At 38.1% G+C, this 12,096-nt stretch overlaps 2 protein-coding genes across 6 annotated transcripts in view; both read right to left on the reverse strand.

Annotated features, from left to right (window-relative positions):
• LOC135479147 (cAMP-dependent protein kinase regulatory subunit-like) overlaps window positions 1-12,096 on the reverse strand; it is a 112,154-nt gene that overhangs the window by 12,531 nt on the left and 87,527 nt on the right. The gene's annotated exons all lie outside the window — the stretch shown is intronic.
• The window catches only part of LOC135479145 (uncharacterized), a 47,191-nt gene continuing 35,899 nt past the window's right edge, over window positions 805-12,096 (reverse strand). For 2 of the 5 annotated variants that reach the window (XM_064758905.1, XM_064758901.1), the window contains 3 exons: window positions 11,251-11,382; window positions 10,676-10,777; window positions 805-4,167 (listed from right to left, as the gene is read on the reverse strand). In XM_064758905.1, the coding sequence (XP_064614975.1) occupies window positions 3,590-4,167; window positions 10,676-10,777; window positions 11,251-11,382 (812 nt within the window). In that variant the 3' untranslated portion in view covers window positions 805-3,589. The remainder of the gene's footprint in view (window positions 4,168-10,675; window positions 10,778-11,250; window positions 11,383-12,096) is intronic. The other 3 variants (XM_064758903.1, XM_064758902.1, XM_064758904.1) reach the window with 3 other exon arrangements.

Genomic DNA, 12,096 nt, shown 5'->3' on the forward strand with positions numbered 1-12,096 from the left:
AAACCACCGACTTATGGAAAGTTAAAGGTGAACTTTCCCGCATGTTACTTACACGTTACACACGATACTAGCAGAAAGCAAATGGTTTTCGACGACGTAGGATTGTGCAAATAGTGTCGTAGACACGACATAGGATTGTGCAAACAGTGTCGTAGACAGGACGTAGGATTGTACAAACAGTGTCGTAGACACAACGTAGGATTGTGCAAACAGTGTCGTAGACAGGTTGTTGTCTATAAGCTTAAATTCCCAGCCTAGGGCAGTATGTGAACGCGCACCTCGAATGTCTAGCATGCACTGATACAGTTAAGCAAAGGAGGCTAACAAGCATATGGTATCAACCTTGCTGGCAGAAAGATGGGTTAGGCAGCAACCTCCGGTAAGTTACTGACGTACAGATCTGAACACACTCAGTGGCGGACAAATGGCCTAATTAACTTTGGAACGTCTACGCGATCCTTCAGCTCCCTCCACCGTTTATTTTATTTATTAAATATTATATTTATTTTATTTACCCGGAAACCAGTCAAGAGACCTGGGGAAACCTACGACTACACGTAGTAAAGCCATCTTTCCAAAAGATTTCAAAGCCATCTTCAAACTGCTACCCGCCATAAATAAGGGTCTATTGGCATACTTATTGTTATATTATTTTTATATATATTTAACTGGTCTTCAGTAAGACACTGGGGTAAGCATGCGTAGAAGATTTAACACATTTTCATAATCAACTATTTTTAGTATTTGATAATCATCCCGTCTACATATTTGTTGGAACACAAAATAAAAAGCAACCACGCCAAATTGAAACATCAGTGCTTTATACACCGTAGATATACAAGATATTTTTATTTACAGACAGTCCTTCTAAAGGTAAATAAATCAGTAGATACATCCATGTTACATATGTGTACACACACATCTATATTTACAGACAGTCCGTCTACAGGTAAATACATCAGTAGATACATTCATGTCGCATATGTGTACACACACATCTACATTTACAGACAGTCCGTCTACAGGTAAATACATCAGTAGATACATCCATGTTGCACATGTGTACACACACATCTACATTTACAGACAGTCCTTCTAAAGGTTAATAAATCAGTAGATACATCCATGTTGCATATGTGTACACACACATCTACATTTAAAGACAGTCCGTCTACAGGTAAATACATCAGTAGATACATCCATGTTGCATATGTGTACACACATCTATATTTACAGACAGTCCATCTACAGGTAAATACATCAGTAGATACATCCATGTCGCATATGTGTACACACACATCTATACATCATTTTACAAGTAGGTCTACATGTACATGCAACCCTGTCTGCGCAAAATGTACAAAAACTATTTTGTTCCTTTCGGACATGATAGACAGGTAGACAGATGTTAGACCACATCGGTGTGTTAGACCCTACAGTGTACACATAGTGTAGGTACAGTATGTAATACACTATGACAGACAGGTGGGTGTCAGACCACAATGCTGTGTTAAACCCTATAGTGCACACATAGTGTAGGTACAGTATGTAATACACTATGACAGACAGGTGGGTGTCAAACCACAATAGTGTGTTAAATCCTACAGTGCACACATAGTGTAGGTGCAGTATGTAATACACTATGACAGATGAGTGGGTGTCAAACCACAATGGTGTGTTAAATCCTACAGTGCACACATAGTGTAGGTACAGTATGTAATACACTATGACAGACGAGTGGGTGTCAAACCACAATGGTGTGTTAAATCCTACAGTTCACACATAGTGTACATGTAGGTACATGTGTATAGTATGTAATACACTGTTATGACAGATAAACAAGGTGAGCTCACAAAACATAAAAACAGTGGCATGTCTGGTAAAATAGCGAATTTTACCTGCGATTTTTATCTGCTTATCAATGCCATCAATCTTGTTCTCCTACATGTAGGTTACAGGCCTGTGCACAAAAATTGTAGCCCTACATGAAAGTTTCCTTGATTACAAGAAACACATAAAGTTGGCAAAACCCATGAATCTCGAAAAGATGAGAAGAGGTGTTTACTATAGAAAAACAAAGTAAAGTTTATAAAACTGGTGTGGTTTTACATTATAAGTTTTTCACTCAAATTGACTAAGAAAATATTCACACAGCCAAAAAGCTAAGATCAATAAGAAGTTCAATCTTCTATCAGTAGGCCATATGTGGACGTACACACCAGCCACGATCCCTTAAACATAAGAGAGAAAAAAACTATATTTAAAAAATGTTTCTGTAAGTTGTTGGAGCTAAAACAAAACAGGTTAACAACCTACAACCCATGTATGAGAGCCCATTATACAGGAGATAGACCTGAGCCTTCCGTCTAAGTTGTACAATAACACACCATATCTTAAGACTTATTATATGGGGCTAAACCAAACAAGGCTTAACCCTCAATCTGTGTGTGCAGATAGCCCATTATACAGGAGCTAAAAAATCTTAACCAGCCATGCACACTGAGCACCTCCCTCTTCCCTACAATACCTTGCCTTACTTCACACAGGCGAGCTTAGAAAAAAAAAGCAATTTTAATACAAAACAATGTATTTTGTTTCTTGACACCATTAGAAATAATGTAACGTGCCATTCACATGGCAATGCATGGCCAGACTTGGATATTTTACTTCCTAATCTATTCCATACTCTAATGCCCAACAATATTTCTCTACATACCCAAACTATCAACATGTAATCACAATTTATACTTCAGCCAATGTTGGAAAGAACAGAAAACTTAGATTTGGAAGCCTTAGCTCATCTGTAGGAGACACAAGAAAGCAAAACTCATGAATTTGGTAATTCACATGCAGACAGAGAATCAGCGATGAAACATCCACCTTTATATGTCATTGTGTGAATGACATTGTGTATACAATGGCTTACGTGAAATGTGCGGTTTATTTTTACTTGGCCACACTTCTAGATATTTACAACTAATATACAGCACACAATTCTATGCCTTGGGCGTAAAACTGGTCAGGGATCAATGTGTCAATGATGGGGTCAGTGTCTTCCGTGTCCTGAACCCTGATCAACATCTGTAACTATAAACATGACTGCTGTCTCCACACGTACTCAAGGAATATGTTTTCAATGATCTTCATGCAAATTAACAAAAGCCACAATAATGAACTAATTGTGCATATTGTTGAGACATAAATTATTAAGATGACCAAGTAAATACCATGCATTCACAAGGCCTACCTTGTTGACTATGTGTATTGTCGTATATATAAACCGTGATCTGTTCACCTCAGTTACCATGGTGACAGTCCTATTTATTCTGATTTACAATGGGCACAAGGTCACTGAAAACAACACTATTCACTTTTTCTGCAGTGCTTTTCTAAAGTGATATACATATCCGATGAGAGAGACTCAGTGTGCATATCCACAGCAAACCATAAGTTTGTAACAGATCACTAAACAGTTTGTAGACACTAAATGATATGTTTGTTTAACAGCAAGAGTAAACTAAAGTGACAGGATTTCATTTAAACACTTTATGATACAAAAGATTAACTGAATAATTAGCATACCTGATGGTCAGGAAGTGCCTATCATATCACAGAGAACTTGAGGCAGAGTTGCAGAGTCACCCGATACCAGACGAGCAGACACAGATTCAGACATGCCACCAAACCCAACCGATGGCACGAGAGGCTCTGTGACGATAACACCACTGTCAGTGTACATTACCTGGTTGTTGTCACAGTCCAGCACTGTCAGTGTGTGTTCATCACAGTCCAGGTACACACCCAGGTGAAGAGGTCGTGTGTAACGTCTGTACTGTCGATAGTCAGGTTTGATCTCACCACCACCACTGTCACTATCACACCAGACCTCATCACCACGGTACAACATCCCAATGTACCAGGAGTTACGGCCAGGGTCTGTCTCCTCACTCACGCCACAGCTCTCCTGTGTCACTCCTACACGACAGATACAGCCATGTGAACAGGTGATGTGTATCTCCCAGTAGTACCTGCCCGTCTGATAACGCCCGCCTGTCACAGCTCTCATCCACCTGTCATCCCAGTACAAGTCCTCACCCTTTACCACTGAGCCGCTGTCAGTGATTCTCAGCTCACTGTCGTCTGTCTCTGTGAATCTCAGCGTCGGCTCTGCAAAAACACAACAGAAGCAGCATAAACAACAACAAACCATAAATTCACGCTGTAAGACTGAGGTGTTAATACCTTTACACATACTGCGGTTTAACTTTCTGTACACAGTCTCATATCTGGAATAAAATAACAGATATTAATGACATGAATGTAATTCTAACTTTTGAAACCGAAGTCATTTTCAGCCAGTTCGAAAAAGAGGAGCGCTCCGAGCGCTGGTAAAAAATTGGCACCCATCTGGCATCACGAAATGACAAGTATGACATAGGCTCAGTACTGGGTTCAAATAAAGACTCTACATGGTCTAAAACTTATTATCATAAGAACAATACCTTCCTGTATGAAGCACTCCGTTTTAGGTGTTAGTTATGGCACATTTGCGAAGACAATGTGCCTTTTACTTGTACATGTGGGCTCCAGCTGATAACTGGCGCTCATCATTCATTGCCCTAAAGGGAGGTAACCCTACATGACCTGCCAAATGATCGACAGATTTACAAAAAATAACGTACCGGCCAAAAAACAATTTTGAAGCCTACTGATCTGTTGGTGATGGTAAAACAAATCTCAATGAAGTTTTCTTGGAAATACAAACGTCTTATCCTAATTTATATTTTACAAAACATGAGAGAGAGACTACAATTCTGATGATTACTTTGATTCTCTTATTGGTAACTTAGAAACCCCTTCGGTCTCGGAAGCTGAAAACCATGTCTTTCATTCACCTTTCACAGAGGAAGGATTTCTCGATGAAGTTAAATCTCTGCAGTTGAACAAATCCCTAGATTCTGATGGACCGACAAATGAAGTTTACAAACATTTGGACTGACCTGAAGCAGTTTTATTTCAGAGTACTCTTTTGATAATGGTGATCTGAATGTAAATCAGGTATAGGCCTATGGTAAGAGAGGTATATAATAACTCTAATTTAAAAAAAAAACTTACAATATGAAAAGAATCCTAGTTACCCGAAGAACTGGCGCCCCGTCACTTTGCTAAACACAGATTACAAGATACTTCCAAAATTGGAAGCTGACCGAATCAGAATGGTCATAGCACATATTACAGGCCTACATGAAACACAAACATTTTTTTTTTTTATTAACTTTGAAAAGGCGTTGACTTTAAAGTTGAAGTTAACTTTCTGGAGAGAACGATAAAAGTATTCAATTTTATTGAGAAATATTTGCAAATGGATAAGGCTTTTTTATAGTGGAACATCAAGTTGTGTTGTATCGGTACATAAAGGTTGGTTCAATAATTCAACAGGACTAAAACAAGGCTGTCCATTATCACCTTTCCTGCTCATAATATATGCGGAGATTATCAATATTTAATTAGAGAGTATGGAAAAAATAAGAGGTCTCAAAAAAGTTAACACTCCAAAAACTTATCTTATGAGAATAACGAGTAAATCCAAGCTTTCAAACAATAAGTAAATAAAACACGAGATAATGAATTAAAATATTAGGACCTACATGGAAATATATAGTAAAGACATGGATTCAAATGTTAAACAAGAACTATGTTTGTACTGTTTCAGTTTATATCAATCCAATGCTAAAAACCTACCGAGGTTGATTTTGCTGAAAGTTATAATTCCGTATTTAGAAATGTGAAGATTATGGTTTATGTGTTAGCTTAATTGACAAAGGAACTTTACAGATCACAAAATGCGCCTATAGCCAACGGAGTAAACTCAAGCTTATCAAACATACGAGTCTTGTACAGGTTCTGTTCCAGGGAGATATGTGTAGGCCAAAATATTAGATTAATACTCGATTTAATGGATTTATTGGAGCATTGACTGGTTTGATTTTAGAGAAGACATATGATCAATCGATCGTAATTTCCTGGAAAAAAGTATTAGAAAAATTCAGCTTTGGACCAGTCATGTAGAGATGTATCAACATACTGGTTTCCTAATCACCGAGGTGTTAATGGGCTATCCAATTTCGCCGTATGTGTTGGTCTTTGAAGGGGGGATGTCAAAGGCGTCTACACGCATTTTGCAGATGACACATCACTTTCATTAAAGAACTTAAAGTCATCAACAACTGCAATAATTTTTTTTTCCAAAAAAATATGTAAGTGGTTTCAGATTAAAAAGCATAAGAGTACAATCTCGACTTCATTACGTAAACATTTTTCATCATCAAATTGACTTCAAATAAACATTACAACAGAGTGCAAAATGCTTGAAACATAAGCTGCACAAAGAAAGTATATAGAAGCTATGTAAGCGGTTCAGTATATGGAGCGGAAGAAAGTTAAAGGATCTCTCAACCCCTTTATTTTCACAATAAATATTCCCAATGTTGCAATGTAAATTGATGTATTATGTTTACAAGAGATGTTCTGGACAAGGGAAGCAAAATTTTTTCGGCAAGACACATTCATTTTAAACAGAAAAAGGTTTGGATTATGAACATTATATTTATTTCGATGAGTTGGACAATGCGTTACATTCTTTCCGAGGTAATAATGAGGTAAACATAAATGCAATGAGGCCTAAGGCTAAGGTTTGACAATCCGACAGTGGGAAGGGTGAGGATAAAAAAATATTTTTTATTCAATAGTAAACAAGCGCATCGGAAGGAATTTGAAAATGGTACAGCCACCGGTCCACCATCCCAGCACAAAAGGCGAGGGTCCAGGAGCCGCCTATGCCCCGGAAGCTTTGAGATGCTAGACCTTTGTAGATGCCCTGAAACCGTTTGACAGAGTTTTTATTCTTCACATAGATGCATTGTAGTTTTATGTGCTTAACAGTCTACAGTGCACATGTGTGTGGATGGGCTTTCATTTTGTTGGTCGCCATTAAATTGGTTCGACTTTACTTTTGATTTATTTTATTTTATGAATTTTGTTTTTTTTTTTTTACGTTTTTTGTGGAAAGTGGTGCGGCCATATCGGCCGAATTGCATCCCATGCCACTGTTAAAGAAAAACATCGACAAGTAATAAAAAGATAGCGAACGTTCCGAATGGAGACTGGTGCAATGGCGAGTCACTATAGCCATGAGCCCTAATCTTATACTTTATCTGAGGGATAAAAGCACCAAATTTAGAATGACATTGACGTAGGGCCTACTAATCAATGTTAGCCTAATACCCCTCTTGAGTCTCTTAATAAATTTCAATTAAGACAACAAAATTTGTGACGGCCGACATTACTGATAAAAATTTAACTTTCTTGAGTCCTGGAAATTTACCAAATGTTGGTTTTTGAGGTCACATGTGTTTGGCTGAGCTGTTGAAAGATTCATTTTATTCGGTCAGATTCGGTATTGGGCTTACACAAAAGTTCTGTTTTGATATCAGTTAAGCTAATCAGTCACTAAAAATGTTGACAAAGGAGTTTGGGATATTAACGATACTGAGACCAAGGCAGAAAAAGACTTCAGGACATTCATCCGCCTAGAACATCTATCAAATTTCACCCTGGACAGTTTCCCCATCGACACTGCCCTCAAACTTTATACATTACATAAATATTAATGAATCAAGTACCAGCTAAATCTAAAAGATATTTTAATGCTACCCTTCCAAACGACGTATGTACAAATCGTCTTTCTTCAGTGACCTGGTAGATATAGCCCTCATAAAGTCACTTAGAAAAAACTTCATCGCCCGGATGGAATTATCAAACGACAGATGATAGGACTGGTGTTGTGTGATTACTGACAAGCTCCTCTCGCAGAAACAGAATATTTTCCTGAAGTAAGAAAACACTGGAAACCTTTGTTAAATGTTTAGAATTTAATCACGACATTGTAACACAATCGTAACAGTAGTTTCACACACACACACACACAAAACAAAAAAACGCGCCTTGTGGGTACTGAACAATAGTAAAAATTACTCAATAGGCCTTGTCACAAATATAATGCTTTCATCCAGGAAGTACAAATAATTAACTGCACACAATCATGTAGTTGTGAAGAGATCAAACGATCTGTTTATATCAACAGTGTGGAGAATGGTGGACTAAGGTCTCCAGATTTTTGTAAAACTATTGAAACTTCCATTGCTAAAAGATAATTTTTAATTTTTTGACACTTTTGTAAATGAACAAGTACGTACTTGGGCCTATTTGATAAGCTAGCCTCAGGGGCTTGCAATTCACACTGAAGGAGGGTTAGGACATTATGTATGTGAAAGTCTCATGCGTAGCAGAGTTTTGTGCCCTTCCCGTAAAGGGGTTGGGAAATGCATCGGTGAAGTGTATCGGTGAAATGAAATAATTCTTGTATATCATATGGATATATTGTGAGTGTATAAAGACACAGAATTAGGTCTTCTTGTGTATTTCCCATAAATAGTACTGAGTATACACTATGGTTATAATTTACCGAATAAATACTGTTACATACCCTGATGCGTGTTAATAATTCTGCCAACAGTTTTCCGAAAATTTGGTGTGTTGAATTTCTGTTCTCGAAAACAGCTGCTCATAATCATTAAACGATGAATCACTTGAGATATGCCAAGGCTGAGTCATCGGAATTATTGCTAGTAAATAAAATTTGAATCAGTGTCGAGAAAAACATTTACGCACTTTGAGAATGCATTAGCCTTTTTGGCACACAAATCACAGCTATTTGTAGACACATGTACATGAAAGACTAACACGAAAGGAGAAAGCAGGTCAACAGTAGCTTCAATACGCCAGAAAAGCTTTTTTTAATGATAAAAGCGCGTGTAATATTTATAGTGGTTATATCCCAGATTTTTGTCAAGATATTCATATTCGGTAATGAATTGAAATATTCTGTATTTACCAAGTCCAGCTTAACATGATTGCTTTTCAATAAAGAACAGTAAGTATACAGACCAGTAAATATAATATTTGAAGTGTTAAAAGTATACAGTTTGACGACGAGCTCAAAAGCGACCTGTTTTATAAATTTTACAAAATTTATTGCCGATTTTGAACTGTAAGACGTGCACAGACAAGACTGACATTTTGTGAACAGTAATTTAAGCTATTCTAAAATAACAGCTATAGTTTGATGGGATTTATAAGCTATGTGAGTTTATGTCTAAAAATAAACATCAGTGTGCCAGTGGTGAGATACATGTACCTACATGGTATAGGCACGACCCTTTGGTAAAATAATATCCAGATATAAATTTCAAAAATAAATCAAAACTGAAATTATCTTTTATGCCGAAATGTTGGTGCAACTAGAAACCGTTGTGGTCCAGGAAAGTCCAGATAAGATGTACCATCTAGAGAATCTATAGTTTCTAACAAATCCAACGAAAGTGAATACATATCCTTCACATCCTTTGGAATATACATGCTATTCAAAAACCATTAGATTGATATACCGTATAGTTAAAGAGAAGGATACATCCTAACGAAGATTACCCTTCAATAAGTTCTGCATACAATTGCATTCACACAATAAGAGCTAGTTGTGTAAAAAAAATCAATAGTAAAAAAGCGGAAGGATGTGGTGGGGAGAGTGGGGGGGGGGGGGCACTAACTTGTACTCTTGGGAATATCTTGTGTCTTTTTGGCGCATCCTACTGTATTACCTTGGCTTCTGTGCTGACCCTATTGTATACCTCACATTAGTTTGTGTATTCTTGGCTTCTGGACACACGCTATAGTGTGTTTTTCACAATAGTTTGTGTCTTCTGGGCACAACCTACTGCATACCTTGCACCCACCCATTACGCTGATACCGGGCCATTCAGTTCTGTTTAATTGTTTTGACCTCTCAGAGCTGAAAGTTGAGCGCCACTCCAGGCAGCAACAAGTACCATTTTAAGTCTTTCGTATGACCTGACCCAGCACGAATTGATCCTAGGCCCCCTGACTTCGAAAAATATTTCACATCAGTTTGTGTCTTCTATACACACCCTCCTGTATATCTCACATTAGTTTGTGTCCTCTAAGCACACCTAACACTAGTTAGTTTCATCTCGACACAACATACTCATTACTACACACTAATTTGTTTCTTCTGGACAAACACTGATGTATACCTCGCATTACTTTCTGTGTTTTTGGAACAATCTGCTGTGTATTTCACATATGATTCAGTCTTCTGACAACACACTAGTGTATAACATGACCTTATTGGTACGGACCGTTTAGTTGTGTTGAGATTAATGTTCTAGACGACAGAGCCTTACTGGCCAGGGACCGTTTAGTTGTGGTGAGATCAACGCTCTAGACGACACGACCTTATTAATGCAGGAACCACTTAGTTGTGTTGAGATTAACGTTGTAAACGACAGGACCTTATTAGCCGGGATCACTTAGTTATGCTGAGATTAACGCACTTGACGACATGACCTTATTGGGCAGAGGCCGCTCAGTTGTGGTGAGATTAACTCTCTAGAAGACCTGACCTTATTGGCCAGAGACCGCTTAGTTTGTGCTGAGATTAACGTTTTACACAATGGGATCTTACTGGCCAGGGACAACTAATGTAGACTGGCCAGAAATATAGAGAGATTGAGGTAAGAAAAATTTAAAAAGAACCTACTCTTAACAAGCTGAAATCCTTCCCTGTGTCCTGCTTCTGTAAAAAGTTGTTCTTTAGATGTCTTTTCTTCAGTCGGTTTGATAGGGGAGTCACTTTTCAATCCTTTAAAAGAAAGAAATAAAAAAATAAGATAGTAGTGAGATAAGTGCTCTACACAAAAGGACATTGTTAGAACGGGACTGCTTAGTTGTGGTGAGATTAACGCTCTGGACGAGAGCACCTTACCAACCAGAGGCTGCTTGATAGTGATTAGATTAACGCTCTAGACGACAGGACCTTATTGTCTACAAACACCTTAGTTGTGATTAGATTAACCCCCGAGACGACATGACTTTATTAACCACAGGACATTTGGTTGTGGTGAGATTAACATTCTAGACTACATGACTTTATTACTCAAGGAACACTTAGTTGTGCTGAAATTAACGCTCTAGAAGACAGGACCTTATTAACCACGGCCTGTCTAGTAATGATGAGACTAACGCTTGACACGATGGGATCTTATTGGCCTGGGGCAACTAATGTAGACTGGCCACAAATATAGAGAGATTGAGGTAAGAAAAATCTGAACCTACTTTCTACACGTTGAAATTCTTCACTGAGTCCTGCTCCCATAAAGTGTTGTTCTTCAGGTGCCTTTTCTTTAGTCGGCTTGATAGGGAAGTCACTTTTCAGTCCTATGAAATAAAAACTATCCCCCCTCCCCACTAAATTAGCTTATTAAACGTCATGTCTTTAACATTAAGTCTGAGAACTATTTTGTATAACAGGAAAAACTAAAAAATTTGAACAATCCAGTGGAAACGAAATGTGATTTTAGAGTAATATTACTGTCGTGTTTTAGCTATACCTTATTAGCTGGGGACGGCTTAGTTGTGGTAAGAATAAACGCTCTAGACAAGAAGACCTTAATAACCAGGGATTTTTGGTAAATAAACTCTCAGTATGCAGAAGAGAGCTGGAGGTGGCTAAGCCAATACTTACGCAACCAACCTCTACTTATTGATTGGTCGCGCAATCCGCGTAACGGTTCATACAAAAGGCTGCACAGATGGTTTTTCTTTTATACCCCAAAAATCTTAAAATATATTACAGTCAACCAGTCAATCAATCAATCCTCAATCTCACAAGTTATCCAAGAACAACAGTGTGTTTTTTAGACATCAACTGGAAAGTGATTTTGATAAAAACTGGATTGTCTTCGCGACATCACCTGCACTCGGCTATGTACAGCATGCACCCACTGACTCCGCAGGATCGTCAGTGTGCGTGCCATCGCGTCATCACCTGCACCCGGCTATTTATAGCATTCACCCCACTGATTACTCAGTATTGTCAGTGTGCGTGCCACCGCGCCATCAAACTGATACTGTTTCTGGACTAACCGCTTACTTACATGGTATAGGCAGGACCCTTTGGTA

Source organism: Liolophura sinensis, chromosome 12 (genome assembly GCF_032854445.1).
Source record: "Liolophura sinensis isolate JHLJ2023 chromosome 12, CUHK_Ljap_v2, whole genome shotgun sequence".
NCBI classification, from domain to species: domain Eukaryota; kingdom Metazoa; phylum Mollusca; class Polyplacophora; order Chitonida; family Chitonidae; genus Liolophura; species Liolophura sinensis.